This window comes from Anser cygnoides, chromosome 5 (genome assembly GCF_040182565.1).
Source record: "Anser cygnoides isolate HZ-2024a breed goose chromosome 5, Taihu_goose_T2T_genome, whole genome shotgun sequence".
NCBI classification, from domain to species: Eukaryota; Metazoa; Chordata; class Aves; order Anseriformes; family Anatidae; genus Anser; species Anser cygnoides.
Window position 1 is genome coordinate 63,973,025 of NC_089877.1, and position 24,688 is coordinate 63,997,712.

The 24,688-nt window shown below is 44.7% G+C and overlaps 1 protein-coding gene across 8 annotated transcripts in view; it reads left to right on the top strand.

Moving 5' to 3' along the window:
- The window catches only part of NIN (ninein), a 61,425-nt gene that overhangs the window by 26,197 nt on the left and 10,540 nt on the right, over positions 1-24,688 (top strand). For 5 of the 8 annotated variants that reach the window (XM_066997408.1, XM_066997407.1, XM_066997409.1 and 2 more), the window contains exons 9-28: positions 925-1,061; positions 2,039-2,179; positions 2,756-2,930; positions 3,896-4,006; positions 4,810-4,899; positions 6,238-6,391; positions 6,714-6,835; positions 7,999-8,525; positions 9,274-11,337; positions 12,568-12,693; positions 13,301-13,370; positions 14,382-14,597; positions 14,972-15,085; positions 16,477-16,599; positions 17,114-17,227; positions 17,925-18,071; positions 19,176-19,337; positions 19,930-20,079; positions 20,611-20,709; positions 24,347-24,538. In XM_066997408.1, coding sequence (XP_066853509.1) covers positions 925-1,061; positions 2,039-2,179; positions 2,756-2,930; positions 3,896-4,006; positions 4,810-4,899; positions 6,238-6,391; positions 6,714-6,835; positions 7,999-8,525; positions 9,274-11,337; positions 12,568-12,693; positions 13,301-13,370; positions 14,382-14,597; positions 14,972-15,085; positions 16,477-16,599; positions 17,114-17,227; positions 17,925-18,071; positions 19,176-19,337; positions 19,930-20,079; positions 20,611-20,709; positions 24,347-24,538 — 5,034 coding nt within the window. Of the gene's footprint in view, positions 1-924; positions 1,062-2,038; positions 2,180-2,755; positions 2,931-3,895; positions 4,007-4,809; positions 4,900-6,237; positions 6,392-6,713; positions 6,836-7,998; positions 8,526-9,273; positions 11,338-12,567; positions 12,694-13,300; positions 13,371-14,381; positions 14,598-14,971; positions 15,086-16,476; positions 16,600-17,113; positions 17,228-17,924; positions 18,072-19,145; positions 19,338-19,929; positions 20,080-20,610; positions 20,710-21,826; positions 21,888-24,346; positions 24,539-24,688 lie in introns of those variants that run through there. The other 3 variants (XM_066997411.1, XM_066997413.1, XM_066997412.1) reach the window with 3 other exon arrangements.

Sequence of the window (24,688 nt, forward strand, 5' to 3'; positions counted from 1 at the left end):
ATTATGCAGGGTGGAAGGGTCATGTGCATTGCAAATCAGGTGCCTGAAGCAAACCCCTTCCCTGCCCGTCCTGCTGGAAGCTGTGGACGGGGTAAGACACTTCCACGTGTCTGTTCCGAGACCCTCTGGGTTACTGGCAGTGACAAGGACAGGTTTTTCTTAGCATTTTGTGTCCACGCGGATTTTGAACATCCAGGCTGCCATAAGCACTTTATTCATAACCGTTGCTGCTCTCAGGCAAATAAAAACCCATTTGGAGCCTGGACTCAGTCCAGCTTGATAACTCTGCGTTATTTTAATCAGACCTGCGTGGTCTGCCTCTAACTCACCTGCTGCCAGCGCTGCCTTTAGCCCACAGCCGGCCCTGCTGGCCGTGCCACTGCATTCTTTCTGCAGCGTGGGTGCAGCAGCTGCACCAGTAGCGGTACTGTGAGCTCCTTTGTGCTTGTGCAAGGTCAGGGGGAAGGAAATACGGTCAGTTACTACCGATAACGTGCTGGAAGAGGTGGGGTTTTTACTGTGGAACCTCCTGCAAGACCTCTTCTGTATCGCCTCTATTACAAGACCCTTTTTTTTTTATGCAAACGCTTTCAACCGCTTTCTTGCCTTTTAAAATATTCAAATGCTGCCAGTGCAAGTAGGTCCGCTAGAGAATTAATGCTCTTAGTCAGGCATGGGCTTGCTTTCCTCTTGGCCTTGCAGTGTAGCCATGGTTTTTCCGTCTGCAGAGCCGGCAGCAGCACTTTAATGTAGGAAGGTGCCTGAGAGGTCTGTTTTATTGACCCAAAGCCATCCCTGAAGGGTTCATCAGCAAGCAAAGATCTCTTCTGAGCCTCCCCAGTTTATTCTCCCCCCTCGTGTACAAACGTCTTCAGGCTCCTGCAGAGCAAGAAAGCTCTGCTCTAACGGCGTGTTGTTCCGCAGGCTTTGGACTTCAGCTTGGATGGGAAGGTGAACTTGACAGAGCTGACGCTGGCGCTAGAAAACGAGCTTCTAATAACCAAGAACAGCATCCACCAGGCAGCCCTGGCGAGCTTCAAAACAGAGATAAGGCACTTGCTGTAAGTCGCTGGGATCGTTGTCTCCGTTTCCTCCCTGCCTCCCCGGGGGTTTGCCCAGCAGGAGCTTAAGGAGCAGCCGATGAGCGGCAGCACGGCCCCTCCGAGGGGCATCGCACCGCCTGTCCCCCTGATCATCATTATTTGGTTATCATTAATTCATCATTATTTGGGTTTACTTGGATAAAATACCCAAGTATCACAGGAGAATGTGCTTGGGGGCGGAAATCAAAGCATCGGGCTGTTCCCAGCCTGAAAGGGTCATTGCAGTCTGCAGTGGTCTTTGGCCAAGGAACACAAAAGTGTTCAGGCAGAGGCTAGCGCAACCTGATAAGCAGCACCACAAATCCTAAATGCTTTCTGGGAGTACTTTTAGATAGGTTTTGCTGTGGGATAGAGGTGTGTGAGGTACAGACCATGAGTCTCCACTTTTTTCATTTGAATGTCAAACGTATCTTGACTTTGCACGGGACTTGTGGTGCAGGTTTCTTATTTGTGTATCACCATGGATGACTTTGGTCATTAAGACTGCAGATGTGTTACCTGTCAGCTTATCACTCATGCCTATGAGCTCCCCATCTCACTTCCAGGGCAAAAGATGAAGTTTCCCACTGTGAGGGTCTACGTTTTTATGTTTACTCTGTGGGGAGATTTGTTACTGAATTTCCACCAAGAAAGCAGCTCAAGAAAGCAAATCTTGCTAACTTGTGGTTAAGATAGATGGGATGTAGTGTGAGGATGAAGTGGTAAAGGTAATAAAATGAGAACAAGTAAATGTGGCAGGGGGTTCGCATCTGGTTCAGGACCTGTGGGGGCATCAAGACAGGTCTGAGCTGTGTGCCCAAGCTCATAGCTAGTGACGGGTGCAGCTGAGGATAAAAGCCCCCCCAGAAATTTTTCCAGGCTCTCTGACAAGCCTCTGGTGAGCCTCTCCTCTGGGGGAGGGCTGCCCTAACCCAGCATGGTTGTGTTCGCCCTAGGGAGCGGGTGGACCAAGTGGCCAGGGAGAAAGAGAAGCTGCGGTCGGACTTGGAAAAAGCCGAAAAGCTGAAATCCCTGATGGCCTCCGAAGTCGATGACCACCACGCTGCGATAGAGCGCCGGAACGAGTACAACCTCAGGTACAGTGTCCCGGGACACCCCGGGTGAACGTGAGCAGCTCCTGCCCGTCCTGCAGGGCTGCAGGTGGTGGTGATGGAGGTAGTGGCTTGGGAGGAAGGGCAGGAGAGGTGTGTGAGCACCTGTGGCTTGGATGAAAACTGGTCTGAGCCTGAGGACTTGAACAGTGTTTGGCCATGCTAAAGCATTTGTTGACCTTACCCCACCTGCCAGACTTGTCCGTGGGTCCCAGATCCCATCCTCTGCTCCTCACCCTTGCTCTGTCGCCCTGCTGTCTGTGCATGCGGCTCACCTTCCCCGTTAAGAGGTGTGTGCCGATGTGAAACTTTCAACATTAACATCGCTGGCTGTAGAAAAGTCTGGCTTAATCCTAAAACCCTGGCCAGACAGTGGGTGCACGTCTAAAATTCACCGAGCACTGTGCGGCCGATCTGCGCGGTTAATCCACGCGCTTCTGTCTGGAGCCAGCCCCGATAGGGGCAGCGGCTCTGTGTGTGCCGATACCACCCAGCTTAACGCAGTGGCATTTGCTGCCTGCTTCCCTTTGTGAGCTTTCCTTGCCTTTGATGCCTTAACAGGAAGCTGGACGAGGAATACAAGGAACGAATCGCAGCTCTAAAGAACGAACTGCGGAAAGAGCGGGAGCAAATCCTGCAGCAGGCTAATAAGCAGCGGCTGGAGCTGGAGCAGGAGATAGAAAAGCTGAAGACTGATGAGAACTACATCCGTGACCGCCTCACCCTCTCCCTGAAGGTAACGGGGGCTGAATGCAAATGGCACTTTCTGATAAAAGCCAAGGGTGTGCGGAAGCAGGGAGCGATGCTTGTGATTTGATCCTTGTTGAGAGGATCTATGCCAGCGTATATTGAGCTAGGTGAAAGTAGGTTTAGCTGCAAGATAAAGGCACGTCCGTTACAGTGTTTTGGGGTCACCTTGATCGGTTACTGCTAGGACTTGTAGGGCTCCCTTTCAGATTTCTGCTGCCACATGTGCAGGGTGTGTGTGTGTGCGCAGATCTTGGGGGGCTGCTTGCATTGCTGGCCCTCTGGCTGCCCGGGCAGGAGGTCGTGTCTTGATGAAGCTTAAAACATAAACTTAAATCTCTAAAGCAAATTTGCTGCTGTTCCATTTGAAAAACTATTTGCTGCCTTGCAATGGTATCGGTCACCTGTGACCCTACATATTCGAATCCTTTTTCCAATTTTTTTTAAGAAAAAAAAATGCAAATTTGTTCTACACTTAAATCACAACATTTTTTTTCTGAATCTGACAGCTGCCTTATCATAACTTAATGTTTTGCGTTATTTTTTTAAGCTGAGCGAAAGTTAAAGGTCGCGGTGTTGTCTTACAAATATCGAAAGCGCTGACAGTCAGCGTGAGCTGACACCCGTGAGGATGTTCAGGAGAACGGCTTCTGAACAGGTCAGCTGTCCTTTTGGTGCCAGGGGAAGTGTAAAATGCTCCTCCTCAAGCAGTGATTAGCAAGTGAGAGGAGCGTGTGCCTGGCAACCACCAGGCCCGCAGCCAGCTTACGCTCACTGCTCTGACGTGCACGTGCGAACAGCGGGAAAGAAATTCACAGCTCCCGTCATCGGCTGCAGTTCGTGTCGGTGCTGTGCCCTGACTTGACTGGGAGACTGCTCTTCTTGAACGAGTTGCCATTTGCTGGTGCTTCCCTCTTCCAAATGCTGAGGCTGTCGGGTTTCTGTTTGGTTCAGGAAAACAGCCGTCTGGAAAGCGAGCTCTTGGAAACGGGAGAAAAGCTGGCGGAGTATGAAAGCTTGGCAAGCAAGCTGCAGAGGAACTTGGAGAACGTCCTGACTGAGAAGGTAAATCCTCTTCTCTCCAGCGTGCGTTCAGAGCTGAATCTGCTTCGAGATGCTGGTGGTGGGGTCCCTGGAGGCTGCTCCCAAGGGGACTGGATGAGTGCTGAGCCAGGCAGCCCAGCTCCCTCCGGTTCAGGGAGCTGCAGATACCCCAGCCTCTCTGTGGTCCTCTGATAATTAAGTGAGCCCTACAGTGAAGCAGTCATTCAACGGGTTTGCAGGGATTTTTCCCCAGTATAGAGTTTTGCAGTATAGCTCCTTTCTTGGATAGATGATACCTGAGGTGTCTGGTGCTACGTGGCATCTCTGTTAAAACTGCATCTGAAAACTGAGATGAACAGCTGAGCGTGGTGATGATATAATAAACTCATCAGAACATCAGCTTCTCCAAAGGCATTTCTGTGCATGTGCATCTATAGACAAAGGCTCCTTGGTGGTGATTTTGTAACGATCCTCACCCAGCATCTGTTTTCCAGACCTGCTTCAAGTTGGAAATATTTATCTCTGCAAAATACGTTTACTTTGTACGTGCATTAAGATAGAAAGGTGTGGTCTGAAATCAAAGTTAGTGTAAGAGCAATGGGAAGATAGCAGCTAGCATCTTCTAGGGAGGTTCTTCCCTTTTTAGGGTTCCCTAGGGGAATTTTGATTTCCCTGTGGGAATAAAAAAAATAAAATAAAAAAAACACACACACACACGAAAGAAAAAATCAGAGAAAAGAGGGAGCAGGCTGCAGGCTGCTTGAGAGCTGCATCCCAGCAGGGGTATGTGAAAGACTGACTGGGTCCTGTTGATGCCGTTTCAGTACGGTGACCTCGATCCCAGCAGCGCAGAATTCTTCCTGCAGGAGGAGAGGCTGGCACAAATGAAGAGCAAGTACGAGCTGCAGTGCAGGGTGAGTCGGGCACCCGAGGGATGCATCTTCACCAAGAGCATCCTTTCTGGAAACGGCTAAGCGTGGCAGCATGCAATGCAATACTGCTGTTTGTGATGGTTTGGTTTCTTTCTTTCTTACGTTAATCTGTGCTCTTGGGTGGTGGAAAGCTGTTACCACGGAAGCAAATGGTCAAGAGAAGATGATAGTGTGCCATACGGGTGGGCTGGGACAGGGTATATGGAGCCTCCTATGCTCCGCTGGTGTAAATCAAGCTTAATTCTTTGTGCGGCAATGCACCAGTGGTTTGTCTGATTTGTGAAATAAAGGATGCCCTCATTTGAATTTAAAGCTGCAGGAACTACCGGCAGGAATAAGATATATCTGAGTTTTGCCAGTTTCTGGAACAGTAATAGTTTAAGGAAATAAAACTACACAGATCTAAAGCTTGCCTTCTCCTCCCTGCATCTTGTGCAGCTGAATGCTTCTTTAAGGTGGGCCTGCAAGTGTCTATTTCCATACCCCTTTTTCTGAGGGCTACAATGATTACAAACATTCAGCTCACCTGTTCTGCTTTATCCTTTTTGTTCAACGAAAGACTGTCTTGGCTAGAGGCTGCATAATCTGAAACAACATAGTAGCTCTGTTAAGAAGTTGGAGTTAAAAAGCAAATATTTTCTAGAAATATTTGCTGAACTGATGCTTCTTGGTAAGAATTTGCTTGAATGTGCAGCTGACTTTTTTTTTTGAGTACTGGCAGATCTGAGTCAGTCTTCGAGGTTCACTTTCTGAACCTTTCAAATCTGCAGAATTGCATGTTTACACATTCATGGATTCATTCTCCTCAATAAACGATGTTCATTGAGCTCAGCATGTTGCATTTGGCACAAACACTTGGGATATTCTGCTGGCAAGCGGGCAGAAGTACCAGATGGAAATGCACTAATGAGGATATCTCCTTTCTAATTTGATCTTTTGCTTCTGATTTGATTTTCAAGTAGAACGGTGTTTGAGGAGGTATTTCTTAAATATGTTTGAAAATGTTCCTAAGCTGCTGCTTAAAACTGTGGTGGGAAGAAGGAATAAAGCGGAAGGACCTAGAACATGTAGGCTTTGGAAGCAAAATGCATGTTTTCAGTCTGAAGAAGGCACTGTTATTTTAATAAATACTTCTGTGTTACCTGCATGGGTTCGAATGTGGAGAACGTGCTGTTTTGCAGACAGGAGGATGGTGACTGGCAAGATTTAGTTTTTACCTACAGCAGTTCTCCCCTAAAAACCCTGTCGCTGGGGTGTGTTGGTGCACGGATGCCTGGCTGCTTTCACTCAGCTCCTTTCCTTCCCCTCCCCTGCGGTCAGGAGCTGCAGGACCAGATAGATGAGCTGCACTCCGAGCTGGAGGAGTACCGCACTCAGGGCAAGGCCTTCAGGCCGTCGCTGAAAAACTCACTGTCGGAGGAGTTCGACATCGATATTAAAAGTCACGGCAACAGCGGCATTGAACCTGACCAAGGTAAAACGCTTTTCCTATGTGGGAACTCCAGGGACATAGATATTCGTGAGATATTCATGATAAAGCCTTGGATGTGATGATGTAAAGGCTCTCCCAAGCCTTTCTAGTGAACTCCTCGAACAACACCCCACTTTAATGTGTAAGATTAAGTGGAATATAACTGCTATATTCAAAGCTAAAACAAACATTTGTAGTTTCTTGTCTGTGTGGGGGAATCTCAGCGATGCCGTAGCTGCCCAAATACATTTAAACTGATTATCAATTCTATTGAGAACGTAGCTCTTTGGGTTTGAAGCTGTATATATAATTATTATTTTTAAAGGACTTGGTTCAGAAGACTGCAATCCGTTAAACATGAGCATAGAGGCAGAAATGGCCATTGAACAAATGAAGGAGCAACATCACAGGGACTTACATCACCTCAAACAGGAGCTCGAAGACACGGTGAGCTATTTTCCCTTCAAGCTTCACAACTCTTCCGGCCTTCTCATACAAGCGGTACGCTCTTGGAGAAGGACTTCTGAACCCTGGTGAAACTAGAACCTTTCTGTGAATCTGAGCCTCTGCCTCCTCTGCTCCTCCTGGGTGCCGGAGAGGTGCTGGCGAGGGCTGGATGAATGCTGCGTTATATCCCCAGCCGCCCACCAGCTAACGAGAGCAGCGAGCCTTTCACATGCAGTATTGCATTTCCTGTCTTGAAGGGCTGGCGCAGCTGAATTAGCCGCTTCATTCACGCTGGCAGGGAATAATTATGGGTTAGGAGGGCTGCTGGCAGGAGTCTGCGTGGGGAGTGCTATGCCTGCGCAGTCTGGCGGCGCTGAAACGCGCTCCGTGCCGTGAAAGCACGGAAACTGCTGCTGCAGTGCCGGCGGTGCTGGAACCCACCTGGCGGTTTCCCATTTTCTGGGTGGGGGTTTCCTGGCTTGCAAGGTTGATCTGGCCTCACAGGCTTGTTCTGCAAGAGCCAGCTCAGGACCAGAAGTCAGGGATCCTGTCGGGCTTCTGTCGCATCTCTTAAACCATCTCTGGATGGAGCTGATAACTCTGCAATGACTATAATAGACCAGTCTTGTGAGTGGCACAACACAGGGGCACTGAAACTATTCTGATGAAGCTGACGGCTCCCTGCCCTGATTAGCAAGGGGAAATGAGGCATGGGTGTGGGGAAAGGGCACCAAAAAATATTACCCTGAAATTACTTTTCCTTAAAGAGCTTGTCCCGTGTCATTTGTAAAGCCTTTTTAAAGGGAAATCCCTCATCTTCTTAATTTGAGGAAGGGGCTGAGAAAGGAATTAGTGAAATAGTCCACTTGCAGTTTGCAAAACTCGCCTAGGACTTGAAAATTACTAGTGGCTTTTCTCTTCTTTCGCAAATTGACTGAACAGAATAGCATGGATTTCACTGGCTTCTACAGAATAATCATCTTTATCCCCGTAAGAAATTAAGCTGCACACTTCAGTATTCTTTGCAGGGAGAACTGATGTAAGATGCTAATGTGTAAATCAAATCATTCTGTAGAATATTAGGAAATATGTAACACGGAAATGTACAGAAAACATCTAGAATATGCCGTATAAAACAAACCAATCTGTTTTCCTTCTTGCAGGTGAGCCATTACGAAAAGCAGCTAGATGAGACAAAAATCCACTGTGAAAAGGAGCAAGAGGATATGAGGAAGAAGTATACTGAAGAGATGCATGTCATGGAAAAGCAGATAGCTGGCCTGAAAAATCAAGTTGCAGAACTGCAAGGAGAGGCAGCGGTGCTCAGAGAACAGCAAGAAAAGCTTGACTGTAAGCATAACGATGAGAAAAACAAATTACAAATGAGTTTCAATGAGGAAAAAGCCAATCTGCAAGAACTCTTGAGGAAAGAGCACGAGGACGATGTTAGAGCTAGACTGGAAGAGGCAAAGGAGAAGTTCAGTCAAGAGCGGGAGGAACTGATTCAGAACGGTGTCTGGGTGGAGGAGAAGATGAGGGTGCTGGTGCAGGCGCTGCAGGAAGAGAAGGGAGAGCTGGAGCGTGGCTTCCACGAGCAGCTGAAAAGGATGACAGAAATGCATGCCCTGGAGAAAGAAGAGCTGCAAGAAGAGCTGCTGAGGAAGCACAAGCAGGAGCTGGAGGAGGAAAGGTGAGTGTCCCCGCCAGCCGTGGCGGCAGAGGTCTGCGCTGACTGCCAGTGCTCGGCGTGGTGACGCTGGCGCTGAAGTCGTTCCTGAGGCTTACTGCAGGTGCTCGCTGTGCGGTGCCCTTACCTGCTTCATCCCAGGACACGGGTGGGATGGTACCCAGCGGCTTTTGACTTTTTCCAAGCAGATATTTATGTTGGCTTTTAGCTCACCTAGAGGCAACAGTACTGTTAAAGCATAACCAGATGTGGCTGACCTGAGCTCCGTTCAGTTCTGTGCTTTACAGTCCTTTGTACTTAAAGCATTTGAATATTGAGGTGTCTTTTCTGAAGAAGTAAATGGATGGCTGGTAAATGCATTTAGGGAGCACTGAGTGTCAACAGAAACTGAAGCCGTCCTGGGGTGACAGAGAGATGGGGGACAAGAACATCTTGGGGATGTTCTTGGGACAAGCCCCCATAAATCTGATGCCAAGCACAGGAAAAGGCATATATTGTATGCAAAACAATTTCAAAGGACATTTCATGAGTTATACCCTTTCAAGGCAATTAGATTTTTGTTTTTGAAGTTTCAACAAACTGCCTCAAATTTAACTTTGTCTCTCAAACACCCATCAAATAGTAGTTCCACTAAAACTCAGCGGAAATAGTAACTTTTCAGCTTGTTTTATTGAGTAGCTTTAAAAAAAAAAAATTGAATCTTTCTGAGTTAGCTCAGAGTTTAGTAATTTATTATGTTAACCATGTTTAGGAAAAAAATGGAAATTGACTATAACAGAAGAGCATCTCATGCTGAAACTCAGTTTTCTGTGGAGGCACAAACACTTGTGACTAAATATGAAGAAACAATCCAAAATCTGGAAAGGAGCTACCAGCGAGAGTTGCATGATCTTGTTGAACAGCAGAGAGAGGAAAAATCTCAGTGGGAGTTTGAAAAGGATGAAGTTGCCCAGGAGGTTGCCGAAGCCCACGAGCAGCTGAAGGAAAGCCTGGCAAATGAAAAGGCTGCTGCTGTTGCCCTGAGCCAAGAGAAAGAACTGCTGGAGAAGAACTTCAAGGAGGAGGTGAACAAGCTGGTGTGCGAGAAGGAGCAGCTCCAGAAAGAGCTGCAAGACCTGAGGAAGGCTGCTGAGAAGCAAGAGGAAAAGCTGAATGACAAAATAACACGACTCCAAAATGACCATGAGAAAGAGCTAAAGGACAAAGAGGAGCATATATCTGTGGTGGAGGAAAATGGGAGGCTGATTAGCCAAAAGCTGGAGAGACTCAACAGCGAGTATAAGCAAGAGAAAGAAGAATTGAATTCCAAACTTCTTGCTCTGGAAAGTTTAAACAAAGACATTTGTGTGCGAGCAGAAACAGAAAAGGCAGAGATGAATCTGGAAATCTCAAACCTTCAAGAAAAAATACAGAAATTGCAGTGGGAGACTGTTAGTTTTTCCGCACTGCAGAATCATTATAGGGTCCTGGAAAATGAATATGCAAAAGCAAAGAGCAAAATTGCTTCTTTCTCTAGTATGGAGCCTCTGGGAGACGATGCAGATGTTCTCATAAATCTGCAGAAAGTGCATGAGCAAGCTGTGAAGGAAAACGTCAGGATGGCTTCTGAGATCGTCAGGCTGCAGCAACGGCTGCGAGCTGTGGAGCGGGAGCCCCCCAGACCTCCCGGGTCTGGTCGCTCTGACCCCGGTGCAGAACCACCGCAGCTGCAAGACAGGAGGGATCCTGCTCTCCAAGGGCTGCCCCGTGATCGGAGAGATGCAGGCAAGGCCGTAGGTGTGAATGTCTCTCCAGTTTTGGAGGCTGACCCTGCAGACCTGGAAGACGTGCTTGAGATGTGCTCTGCCGTGGAGAAACCATGGGATGAAAGCAGAGCAGACGGCCACGCGCTCAGGTTGCAGGCGTGTCAGATGCAAGGAAGTAAAACAGCAGTGGGAAGTGATTATAATCTTGGTTATGACAAAAATCAAGAGCTAGTTGCTCAGGTGCCTCTGCTGCAGAAAAAGAGAGATCTTGAGAGAGTTCCCAGACTAAAAGTACTACAAAATAATACTAAGCAGCAGAATGTCCATCTGCTGAATAACAGAATAGCTCCTGGGAATAAAGGGTTTCATTCTGATGCTTCAAAGCTGCAGACTGATCTCAAGAGGGCCGAAGAGCTGACTGAAGCCTCCCTCCAGCTGGAACACGCTCCTGGATCAGTGAACGGCGACCTGAAGGATGCGATTCCTCAGCTTTGGAAAAGGGTCGAGGAGCTGCAGGAAAGGTTGGTGGCACAGGCTAAGCTTCTGTCACTCCAGGAAGAAATTCAGGCAGAAAACAAGGATCTAAAATCTGAAGTGATCAAGTTAATTGAAAAAAATAAAGCCCTAGAAGACAGCCTACGTAGGCTGAGAAGCTTTCATTGCAAGCTCGAAGCAGGTAACCTGGGAGGCATTAAGCTCAGAGAAGAAAACACACAGCTCCTCAAAAAAGCTAAAGAATTGGAAGATGGTCAAAACCAAGATGAACAAGGAAAACTGGATGTGCGCAGTGAGAAGTTAAGGCTGCGGAGCCAGCTTGGAAGACTGGAAGAACACCCTGAAATGTTCGGGGTCCTGCAGGACGAGCAGGCCCAACGTGACAGCACGACGAAAGAGACGTTGGCAGAAAAGAGGGAGCTGCAAGAGCCCAACAGAAAGCTGGAGGAGAAAGTTACTGCCCTGGTGAGCCAAAACGGCGTGCATTTCCGTGAGGAGAAGGAGGAGAGGAACACAGTGACACACGGCTTGCAAAGCACGTGCACTGAGCTGCAGCAAAAAGTTGATCTTTTGAGGTAACGTACACTAAAACCTTGTGGGAAGCGTGCCGGCCCCGCGATGCTCCAACGTGTGCTGCTTGCTCCACGTAGAAACTAACCTAGTGTCCCACTGACCGCTTCGTAGCCCTACTGACTGCCCCGTGGCTGCTGCATTAACCTCTGTAGCTTAGCTCTGAGTAGAAAAGGGTGCCCTGGACCCTAACCGTAGCAGGCAGGCTGTCGCAGCGTGGATAATGATGGCTGAAATAAGCGTGCAAGACGTGCTTCTCTCTGAACCTGACCTAACGTGATGGGTAAAACCAGCAACTTGCTGCTCTGCCTGTGGACGCGGGCATCTTCACAGTGTATACTTCACATATCAGAGGTCCCTGTTCTTATGTCTAAAATGTTGTGGTAACACTTCCAGAATGCTTTTAATTTTTACTAATATCACCTCTTCGCTCTGTTCCTTTCTAGTACTGAACATTACTCGGAAAGCTAGAAGAGTTTCATTTTTTCTAAATATCAAAGGTCTTGTAAATATCAAAGTTAATGCGAAGAAATCAGTCGCTTTTTTGTTAGCAGTTAGTGTTATTTTGGATTGTTTGGAACTGGTATTAGGAATGCATCAGGTATACAACATGGCAAATACCATCATAACAAAGAAAACACGACAGGTTACCTCCTTTTTACCTGCTGCATTTCAGCAAGTGCTGTTCTGGTGGTCATAAAGTGCTTACAAATGGCTTAAATATCGTTCAGCACTGACTTCCCATAAGAAGTTGTTCCTTCAAGTATTGCTCCATGCCTGAATTATTTCTCTGCAGGTACCTGGGGAAAGGAAAGACACTCTCAAACTCTGCTGTTTCCATGCTGCTACTCCCAGCACGCAGGGCTCTGGAGCAGCTGGGGAGCAGCGTTCCTTGGTGCAGCCTGCATATGGCAGCGTTAGGCTGTTCAAAGTTAGGGCTACGTTATTGGCAGTTTAAGGACTGAGAGAGATAGTACAGTCTTGGAGTGTGATACTTCTACTTAAAATCTAAGATAGATTTTAAGCAACTTTGTGCAGTTTTTTTATAGCTAGAATGTCCCTTTCCAGTGATATGGGAAGCACTTGAAAGGTAAAATCAATACGAATCCATACACGGCTCATAAAATAAGCCAGCTGTAGCTTTGTTTTAAAGTATCGCAAGCAGTTAAGGCTTTTAGTGTGTGGGCCTGGGCGATGCACAGGAACGGTTCTCATGTCCCGTCTCTCTGCCACAGATGTGAAGCTGAGAAGCTCAGGGAAGAAAACACCGCTCTGAAGAACGAGGTGACGTTGTTAAATGAGGAAGGTAGTGCTTCCAGCCTGAAACTGAGGGAGCTGAATGGATCCCGGGAAGAAATGCGGTAAGGATGCTATGGGGGCACGGACCACGTGCATGCCTTCAGGCACACAGTAGCCATGTCCTTTCTCTCAAAGCTCCTTGACGTGGTAGATATCCTACAGGCTGTGAAACAGGCTGCCTTCTGGTGCCATCAGCTCTCCACCTGGATGAGGTCTATTCCTTCTGCTTTTCCCCTGTCCCAGCTTGTCCTTCCCAGTCCTGGAGCTAAAGCAGGAGCCTAACTGATGGGATTCAGGTGACCGCTAACACGTAGGAGCTGATCTCTTGTAATTCCCCTGCTTCAGCAAGGGCAGAGGTTGTTAGGCTGGTGTAGCCCTAGAAAAGTCAGGAAGAGGTACAGTGGGACAGAGCACTTCAAAAATTTGGTCTTCTGCAAGTAGGTAACTACCTATGATCTTGGGAAGCCAGCCTTTCCTTTCAGGAAAGGAATACGTGGGTATGTGAAGGAAGTGAGTATTCATGAAGCCTATGCAAAGCAGTGATGCTAAGTGAAAAATAATGAACATCCAGAATTACCTTTTCTAGTGACATCAAAAAGCAGCCTGTTCTTGAAAGGATATATATATTAACGAGTGACACTAATGTCAATGAGCTTTCTTTTTTCCTAGGCAAAAGATAGAGGCAGTGAGAAAGGAGAAAGTGGCTGTACAGAAGATGGTTGACAACCTGAAAAAACAGGTAAACAGAATCTCCATAATCTTCTCTGGAGAAATCATCACTGTACAAGTCTTTCTTTAGATGATTACATGTGGTTTATAAGAAAAAAGGCCACTATCTACACTTAAACTTGTAGATAACTGTGTGATCTCATTAACTGTTTGGGATTGATATGAGGCTTCTTTGACCTGATCTGGAGACAACTGCAATGCTACTGTAACTAGCTGGCTTAGAAACTTGAGAGCATTCTCCATAGTCAACTTGGAAAATTTACTTAATGGAAATATAAAGTTAAAATCTTCCTTTGTAATCATTTTGTGGGTACTGCCCTGCAGCAGCCCATGGGAGAGAGGTTACGTGACTCAGCCTCTTCCTACTTCCCAGCTGGATGGGTCTAGGACTGCTGCCAGCAGTGACCTTTTGCTCATATCCATGAGACTTCACTGCTTTTGTTTAAAGGGAGGTTCACTGTGCTAGGCAAGTAATAGAAGGTTTAAGTAGGTTTTACAGCCATGTTCCTTGCGGTATTTCTCAGTAAAATTCTCTATTGCTCAGGATAATCTCATAGCTTGTCAGCGTAACACTCAAAATACTTATACCAGCATGGAAAAGGGAAGAAGGAACTGAGAGGTATGCCAGGTAGAACTGATATATCTGAGGCCAATTCTAAGAAATTAAGTTTGTGAGGCTGCATGCGGCGTGCCATCAGCAGCAGTCCTACCCTTCTTACATAGGGGTCTTCTTGATTTGGCCTTAATACTGGGGCGTGGAGCAAGTTCAATAGGTTATAGGGAAATAAAGCAGTGTTGCTGGGGTAGTGACTGTTACATGGAGCGCAGGCAGTTATCTGCTGTCACACCATTGAGTCACCGTTCTGGGATTCTGTCTCCGTGGCTGGGCCAATGAATTGGGGTGACGTTTGTCAGCTTTTCTTTTTAATCACCCGAACAGAAAGGAAATGGATTAAAACAAACAAAAACCCTGCCATCCAATGCAGAAATAGTCCTAACTGACGCTGCCGTCCCACTTCAGGTAGCAGATCTGAAGACCAGGAACCAGCAGCTGGACTCTGAAAACACAGAACTGAGCCAGAGGAACTCCAAAAGCCAAGCAGATGTGCAGGATCTTAACCAACAGCTGGCGAGGGTGCTCAAGCAAAAGGAAAGGGAAGCAGGAAAGTGTACGCTGGAAGAATGGGAAAAGGAGAGACTGGTACTGAAAGAGGAACTGGAAAACGCTAAAGTAAAGGTACAGGATAAGTGTCTCTAGTGGTGTGAAACAACTGAACCTTTAGGAATTAGCATCCCTTTCTCAAGCCGTGTGTGGTCTTTCAAATCTGAACTTTTCCTAGCACTTATTGCAAATGTCCATGCATGCAGCAGTAGGGGTGGAGGGAAAGTGTGGCAGCACCTGCTTTCTGGCTGCTGCAAAGAAATAGAAGGGTGCAGTTCTGCCTTGAAAGTGGAGGCTAGTGATGACAAATACTTTCACCTGCATTTTCCAGCATGCCTGTTCTGTTCAGCCCAGTGTATCCCACCTCTAACCCACTGACTGTAGCATCCTCAGGTTAATCTTTGTTACTCTGTCTCCCAAGCTGAAATCTGAGTTTTTACTGTTTGCAGTCATCAAATATGGTGTCCTCCTTGGAGATGGAGCTGTCGAAAACCAAAGTTCAGGCTCATATATTGGAGCAGGAAAACCACATCCTCAAGCAGGAACTAGAGAAGACAAAACAGGTACGGCAGCCTGCCCAGTACCATCAGGTGATGGGGTTAGAGCCACCATCCTGCTGGCTGTCTCATGTGTTCTGCTTTCTTGACTGAGTTGGAAATAGTTAATTTATATTTATCTTCAATAGTTAATTTATCGAACAAAACGTTACAACACTAGAGGAATATAAATCTTATTGAAAAAACCTCCCAGCATGATGCGCAATTGTTTGCGTAAGGTTGGTTTCACTTAGCCTTTGCCAAAAGGTATTCCAGAGCAGTGGATCTTCACAGATGGACTTCAACAATGAAGACCAAAAATTTATAGTTCTAATCAAGCAATATACCAGGCTTTTCTAGGTTGCGTGGGTGGGATGGGCAGGGGAACATCCTCCAGCCACGGAGCAGTCCCTGACATCCATCTAGGTCCACAAGAGGACTGGTGTCCTCCAGCACGTCCTCTAGCAGAGGTGCAGCATTAAGAGTGCTGCTGCCTGGAGGCTTCAACAGCTCAGAACTTAAAAAGATAATTTCCTGGAGGACTTCGTTGTTGCCCATATGAGCATGGCTCATTTGGCTGTAAATACATGCTAATAATCATAGATAATGAAGGGCACAAATGAGTTAGCCCTCCTGATTAGGGTGCCAAAGTCATTTTCTTCAGAGTAAAGCACTCATTTGATGTTCCTAATGCTTTGTATTTATAATGGTCTTAAAAAGAAAAAGCAGATGAGGCATATTCAGTACAGTGAATTGTGGCTTGAGTGTAATTAAAGACAGAAGATTGAACAGAGACCAAATCACCCAGGAGCAGGCAGACTAAGCTAAAGCACTCTGTCAACTGGGAAAGAGATCAGAAGTCATCTGTACGGTATTTTTTCCCCTTCCCTGGAAGGAGAAACCCAAAACCTTATCCACCTCATCAAGGTTATAAGAGGAACACTGACATTGAGCTGCAGGAAGGAGAATTCCCAATCTGTTACGGTTATTTAAAAAAAAAAAAAAACCACCATAAATACACACAATGGAAATTAGGTATATGGAAGGTTCACTTCTCAGTGCAATTGGTGTCATACAACCCAGAGGGATGATCCTATTAGGGTTTTTATGCTAATACAACTCATGTAAGAGGCACAGCATCTGTCTGCTGGCCTGTGACTTGCAGGAGCCTTAACACAAATCTGAGGGGTTGCAGGGTGATTTAGGTGTCCTTAGCATTGTTCTTACAGGAAGGGTGTCTTGGATCCTGAGTGATATTCATATGATCAGTCATGAAGCAGCTTGCAGTCTGCTCCCATCTATCCTGCTCTGTCTGGAACATGATGCTTGGCTCTGAGGAGGGGAGAAAGCTTTGTGTGACACTCGCAGGCAAAATTCTGAAACAGCACAGAAACTTGACTTACAGTTGTTTTCCACAGCTGCCCAGACGTCCTGATCTCTCTGACCTTCAAAATGAAGTTTCCAGCTTAATTGCTAAAAATGAAAAGCTGCTGAAAGAGAAAGAAGCCCTGAGTGAGGAATTAAACAGATGCATCGATAAGGTAAGACAGAACTGCAAACCCATGTCACTCCTACATGCTGTAACAAGGTGCTAAAATTATTAAACCATGATCTCCATCACCCTAACCTGTAAAAAACTACATTGATTTTTCTTACCTTCAGGACGAATAAAGGATTTATTGCCATTGCCTTTTTACCCTTGCTGCTTTTAGAGAGCTTTTGGAGCACAGCTTTACTGTAATTTGATTACGTAGCAAATTCCAAACATTGCAAGGAACAGAGGGCTGGATATAAATATTGTAGCAGGACAAGGAAGACAGTGTTCTTGCACTTACTGCAGCTCTGATGTATTGGAGCTCTGAACTGGAGCAGCGTAGTAGGCATGCCATAAATAATGGTCCTGTTGTGTGGAGATTCGGGCAGGGAGCTGAGGGTTTTTTGCTTTCCTGCACTTTCTTTGCATAGCTGTAACTCCATCTAGCTTAACTCCCAAAGTCAAATGGAGTTAAAGAAGATCCTGAATGGTTCGGGCTTACCGCTGTAATCTTATTTCAGGTAGCTAAAGTAAGCTTCTTAGAGAATGCAGTCGGCAGCCTGAAGCAGGAACGGAAGTCCTGGGAGCAACAGAGTCAGACACTGAAAACACAGCTCACGGTTGCACAAGAAAAGGTATAAAAGTGGGTTTTGTTATAGCCCCAAATCAAAAGCATTTCTTAATCTCTTGTAGTGCTTTTTTCCTAAAAACAGTCGTCTTCTAATATGCTCAAAGGCTTCGTGCAGCTAAGAATGGACACAGATGGGCTTTCAAAGTGACGTTCTTAAAGGACAAGAGGAAACTTGTTAAATGAGATCTCTCTCCCCTGCCCCCAGGAATAAGCTGTTTTGCATCTACAGCCAAGTTCCCTTTGCCAATTCATTCAGCCCAGCGATCCCTAGAACGCTACAGAGATTCTGCTCCCTCCTTTCTTGTGGTGGTTTGCTTCTTAACAGTCAAGGGAGGAGAACAAATGGCCATTTGCTTGGCTTTTCTTGATTCTTCTGGGCCACGGGCTGCCAAGAATAAATAATTCAAAAGGAATCTCCTTTTCCCAGCATATCACAGGAAATATTCGGGGGTGGAAAATGCATATCTGAGTACAGTATTTCAGCCATGTTTAAGAGTTTGTGGCTAACTTCAAGCAGAAATTCAGGGAATCATTTAGCATTTTCAGGAGGTGGGCTGTCACCGTTTCTTTCACCCTTCCAACAGACAGCGGCCAAATCCCTGTGATTTGTGGCATATGTACCCCTCAGCGGACCAAGCTCACGACAAGTCTTGGTACAGCAAGGTACAGCAAACATGAAGTTGTGTTCCTGCCCGTTACAGGTTCAGAGTCTAGATGAAACGCTGCAAAACACCAACCTCCAGATGTCCCGCCTGAAATCGGACCTACGGGCGGCGCGGCAGGAGAAGGAAACTCTGGAACAAGAAGTGATGTCTTTACACAAGCAACTGCAGAATGCCAATGAAAAGGTAACTGGCTTCAAGGGCCTGCAATTTGGTCAACTCCACTTGTCATATTTTCAGATTCAAATTACCAATTTAATAGCAGCTAGTTGCTGCTCTTCTGTAGCCTGTCACTGTAGCCCACTTATTTTTTGGAGGGTTAGCTTGCTCACTAAAAGGACACAAGTAGAGCTGCGGATCTGAGCAAGCAGACTCTGAATTGTAATTATTGACTCTTTTGTAAACACAAGTGATAAAAAGCTAACAAAAACAGCTAAAAGGAGAAGAGTACAAAAAAGTCCTGTTCTAATGATATTTTCTGTTTTGGTTTTCAGTTTTAAAATAGTTGACTAAGAGTAGTTCTGTAATGTTGTACATAGCAGCGATTTACTTATATGTCTAAATGTGATGGCAGGCCATGATCAGTCCATTTTCTAAGAGCCTTTATTCTTCTTCCCCAGAACAAACTCTTTTCAAAAAAAAATAAAGCAGTGGGTAATATGAATTTACACATAACAGACTGTAAGTGTATCAACAACAAAGCTAGTAATTGACAGGGAGGTCTAATTTTGAAATTTGTTTCTGAAAGGCACGGTATTGTAGCAGCCTTTCTGAGCTGATGAGGAACTGTAACTGAAGGAGGTTGCAGACAGCAGTCTCGTGATTGGTGTTATGAATTCAGACACTAATTTGGCTTGTTTGCTATGTAATTAAAGGAATATTTAATGTCCACATGGAGAAGAGAGTGCTTCAGGACTGTACAACAGGAACTAAATTACAGCTATTACTGAATAATATATAATGGAGTTCTATTATTTGCTTGATGAGGCTGTGAAATAGAGTGCAAATTGCCGTTTTGTATCGTCGAACTGTGTGCACTCGCAGTAACCATGCTGGTGCATGGCTGTATCTGTGATTTTAGCAGAGGGAAGCACTTCAGGAAGCACTTGGCTTTGCACCGTGATTAGCATATTGGGTTTTTATGGGAAAATGGTGCCTAGGCTGGGGGAAAGACGGGAATCCTGTGCCTTTGGTCTGCAGCTACTGAAAGCCTACTTAAAACCCGCCTGAAGAGAGCAAATGTCTGCTTCTTTGTTTAAGGCCTAACCCTGCAATTCTGTCTGTCTTAAGAACCGGGTCCTCGAGCGGGCTGTGCCTTCCCCAGGGCCACAGGAGCAGCAGAGGCGTTCGCAGCAGGACGAGCCGGAGCAGCAGCAGCTCGGGCAGGAGAACGAGCGGCTGCGGAGGGAGGTCCACAGCACCACCGCCGACCTGGTCCTCGCCAGGGAGAAGGTAACCTCGGCGAGCCCCCAGATCACGAGGGCAGGCGCTCACGCAAGGCAATACTCGGTGATCCTTATTTTGCAGCGGGTAGTGCAGAAGAGGAATGCTGCCCATGAGTTTTGGGTAGAAACTTTAGTAGAAAGAAGGCATCGTGAGGTGGCTTTCCTTCCTACCTGCACTGAGTAGGCAGGCACTCTTACGATAGTTCAAGCAATGGCTCTTTTTTTAAAGAAAATCCTGGTAATTTTAAAGAAAATCCTGGTGACTCTTGTCTAAGATTCTGGTCTAACTTTCAGTTATTACCATTTTTAAAAAACATTCTTCATACTCCTAGCATTAGTCATGTTTAATTTCTTAGCTCACACTATTAAGCAGATTATGGGGAGAGGGAAGGGAAGACATGATGCTCAAAGCTAAAACGTCAAAAATACCAGAATCTGTTATGAGTCTGAAATAGGTTGATACTTGATATTGTAAATTAAGTAGATGCAATTGATTCACAGTGCAATGTCAGTTTTGACCTACTGGAAATGCCTTTATGAAGCAGGCTTTGAATGGTTTGGAATGCCTTTCCACATTTGTTCATCTCTGGTCTCTCTAGATCCGACAGCTGGAATCCACCATCCTTTCCCTGAAGCACCAAAAGCATCAAAGCCAGTCAGGTATTGTCAAAGCCATAGAGCAAGAGAAATTAAGCTTGAAGAGAGAGTGTGAACAGCTTCAGAAGGAGTTGTCATCTGCAAATAGGAAGGTTAGTTTCAGATGGTAAATGTGTGAGTCAGTGCTGGGCTTATCACAACAGCTCTCAGAGATGGAAAGCTGCAACTTTCTTTTACTCCGAGCTTTGTGCTCCATGTCTTTTTACAAATTCCTGTCCCAAGGAGCCCACAGTCTCCTGTGCTTCTGTGGTGGGGCTGTCGGAGTGCCAGTATGCTGTAGGACTTCTGCTTGGCACAAACAGTTCAGTGGTGGAGCATGGGAACATAAAAAATAAATAAAAATGCAGCCTTTCCAAGTGCTCTGCAGCACACAGTGCTCATGTGGTAATGCTAGCATATTTAAATTGAAAATCAGCTACCCTACCTATTATTTGACACTTTTGTCAGCCACACTGTGTAACATTACCTTAGACACAGATTTTAACAAAGCATTATGCTTGTCCAAATACTTAATCTTTTAATCATGAATTGTCTGGATGTGCAACGACTCATGACTTGCATATTGAACGCAACAGATGAAAGGAAACTACCGCCTTTCTAAGGAAACTTCCTGTCTTTCGTAGATCAGCCAGATGAATTCTCTTGAACATGAATTGGAAACAAGCTCAGAAAATGAAGGGCTAAGAAAAAAGCAAGTCAAACTGGATGATCAGTTAATGGAGGTACTGTTCAATAGGTGTTGACTGTACTGACTGTAGTGGGGAGGTTTATCGGTATCTCACTGAATCTGTGAATTTATTTACAAAAAAATATCCTCTTCAGGGGGAAACTGATTGAAACTAGAATTGATCACTAATAATAATATAATCTTTTATAATCAATGTTAGTGTGACAAACATGAAGCACACTGGCTTACCATAATCCACGTAAGATCTCAGATACAAAGTCAAATAGTGAAGAAATTTGCTTCCGTGTTTGAGGCAAGGCTAACACTTCCCTCTTCCTTCCTAAAACATGTAACCTCAAGTTTCTTAACTAATATTTGCATAATGGTGCTCTTAACGTAGAAACCTGTTCTCATTTACTATGGGAATAATTTGCTGAATTGAAGCCTTGCTAGTTTATCTAGAGCATAATCAAATAACAATTTATGCAACTTTCTGTTAATCTAAAGGCATGAGTGAAAACTTCAACTGAGACTCTTCAAAAGCCTGCCGTAAATGTGAAGGTTTGCTTGGTGTTGCTGGAGATGGATCGTGTGTTATGGAAACTGCTGAATTCTTTGGTGATGGTGGTTACAGGAACAGAAAAGCTTAACTGAAGTTACTTTATCCCCTGTGGTCAGGACTGACCTGGGAGCTGTCTCTGCAATTTTGTCTGAATTTGAGTCTTAAAACATAACTTAACCCCCTCAAAGTTTTGGCATGTTCCATAAATTAAAGTATCTTCAAGATGAGGCTTTTACAGCCCTTAAAAATATCCAGTAAGTGAATGGGAAACATGTTATACTGAATATACTCTGTAATTAGCTGTAAAATTATTAAAAACTCAATTAGAAAAGATGAGATCTTGACAAGTTACTGACAACAGTTTTTATATGCTGTGCTTTTATGCATTCTTAATATTGCTTTGGGAAAAATCTAAACACTAATTCCTTCAGTATAAACATCAAGCGTGGAATTGCATTTCCTCCCAAAACTTTGTATTTCACACATGCAGGATTTTTGTTACTTCTGATAACATTTTCCCAACAGGTGTGTATAACATTCACTTAACGCTTTGACTTCTAACTTTCTCTTTTGTGCCTGTTCTCCTTTTGTTCGTGGCTAACCTGTCTAGAGCTCAGTGGTTGGAACTAGCAGAGAAGGGTGCAGTTCTCTTTCTGAAATAGTGTGCGAAGGTAGAGCAATCATTTTCAATGTACTACCATAGCATGGAGAAAACACTTTGTCTTTTATGGATTTCTATTCCATGTGTCTTTTAAGCAAAGAAGCCACTATTCATTTTAATGTTCCATTCTTACTTTGGCAGCTGAACTAATTTGGTGTGGCTAGCACATGTCTGTGATTTGATTCTGCAGGCAAAAAGCTGCATGTTTGTAAGGCGTTACTGTGAAAATGGAGAAATGAGCAATTGCATTCCAAAGAATTAAACTGATCGTGAGAAAATGAAAAGTGGCTCAACCCCTTCCTTCTAACCCAATGACTGTGAGGCTTGAAGGTGTTCTCATATTTACCTCTGACATCCTGCATGCTTTTTGACCAGACTGTCAAATGTTTCCTTAATACTCGATGTGTGACCGCACTCAGTGTCATCCCTAATAGTTTAGCAAGCTCGTTACTGTTGTGCTTCCTTCCACAGCTGAATATGGCAAAACTACATTGTTTTCATTAACTATGCAACCGGTATTTATTTTGAAGATGTTGTTAACATTGATTGTTTCATCAGCACGTTCATTAGATACTCATGTGCTTTACAACATCATATGAAACCCTAAACAAATTCCACTGAAATTTCATTATTTCTGTGATTTACATTGTCAGTAAAAGAACAGGTCCTTTACAGACAAGTTGATTCAGGAGAACCTACTAATAGATTTTTAAAAAAAGTTGTATTTTCTTAAGTATTTTAAAATATTATAAATATTTCAGCCTATATTCTGTTTACTTGGGCCAGCAGAGGTGAACGGACACTAACATGGCCAGGCACTAACATTACCACACTTCAAACAGGCCAATACTATGTCTACATTAGAGCAGTACCCCTGATACCAAAACTACACCATTATGAGAAATGCTTATAGTTGATTCCATTATAGATGAACTCAATAATTGAACTACGGTTACTAATTGAGCCCTTAATTACAGCATTTGCGAAAGGAAAAGTAATACCACTAACACAGTCTCACAGACCTTTTCCTAAGGGACCAGAGTAATGGTTATGAGATAATGAGGGAGCGTTTTATGATACGGTTAACTGACTTTTACAGGAAGAATGATCTTTACAGGAAGAAAGCATTAATCTTATGCAAATTCAAGCTGCAAAATGGCTTGCCTGAAACATCGGGGGTTTTACTGTGTAGTTTAAAGTGGTTTCTTTTTAGTATTATAACTTGTTACAGCTGTGAAGTAGTCTTACCTGGATTTTATTTTAGTCTAGAAAATCACACAAAACAATCTTAATTCATAATATTGTCCAAAAGTTCATCTAATTCTGGGATAGTTTATCTGTCTCTTGTAGATACAATGCTACCATAGTGAGGTCATTCCAGAAGTGCCTGACTTCTCTACCCACCTTCATCCAGTAACTGTCATGGCATTGTTTGGCAGCAGCACTTAGCTAAAAGATGCGAGAAAGTTAAACCTTTTCAGCCAAGTCTGTTCTTAAATGCTCTTTTTGCTACAGCAAGGATGATTATGAATGTGAAATATTACATGTGAGTGGCCTAGTCCTACTACTACAGAAGCTTTTTCATTGGTGTAACTTCACAAAGGACACCCAGTATGTGCACACTCTATGCTGGCAATAACTACCTTTTATATAACAGACTTGTTATGTGCAGAAACCTTTCTAATGAAAGCAAGACTTCAGTTGGGAATTAAACTACTTCAGGTTACTACATGCATGCATCTCTCAAGGGCCCCTCCAGGTACGCTTTTGCTTATGCAGCACAGTCGCTTAAGACTCCAGAATTTCTATCAAGCTCTGCTTGTGGTGTGACTCTAAATGAAAATCATAAAATGCGCTGAGATTTCTACAGTAGTGAACATAAAGAAAGATATATGGGATTCTAAATACTGGATTTTGAATATAATGTAGCAGATAGCATGAGATTACTTAAATCCCCATACACGAAAGGAAAACAAGTTTTCTATATAGGGAACTTACCTTTCCGTCCTAAATTAAAGACTAGAAATGAGCAGCACTGGTGGACAACGGCCTGCCTCGTGCTAGCGCTTTTATTTGTAACTAGATATTATTTTTAAAAGAATTGCTAAGATCAAGGTGAAAACTAACAAGGAATATTCAAGTTAAAGCTCACCACAGGCCCGTTTAAGTTTGACATGATTTCATCAGAAATTCAGTGAATTACAGGTCAGGTCTGAAATTATGAATCAAAGTTCACTCTCCTTTAGACTTCGACTGTAGAGCTACAGAGAGAGAGACGTCTTTCTCAGTGAAAAGAGGAGTTTTAGCTTCTGTTACTGACTTCAGGCTTGTTTCTCTCGTGTACAAGGAATTATTTAAGACTAAGCTGATGTCTAGTGAATCACATATCATGCAGAAGAAACTCTGAAAAACAGCTTGTGCGATCTGCAGCGCTGCTTTCTGCTGATGGCGATGTGTTTTGCTGTTCAGATGCTACACTCGAGCAGCAGCGTGATGCTTAGCCAGCCACCGCACCCCTGGGAGCTCCAGCAGCAAGGCTGTGCCGTGGTGCCCAAGGACCAGTTCCTGCAGCTCCAACACCAGCTACTACAAGCAGAGAGGAGGAGTCAACGTCTTCAGGAAGAACTTGAAAGCAGACCCTCTGAAACAAACATGCAACAGGTAAAGCCCTCGTTTCTCTGCAGGTTACAACTTTAGAAGGGTGTTTGGTTAGTTGACTGGTTTTTTTTCAGTTGGATGAGATCCATTCTCTGTTTATGCCAGTTCAAAAATTAAAATTCATTCTAACAAAGGTTTGTTTCGTACATCTTT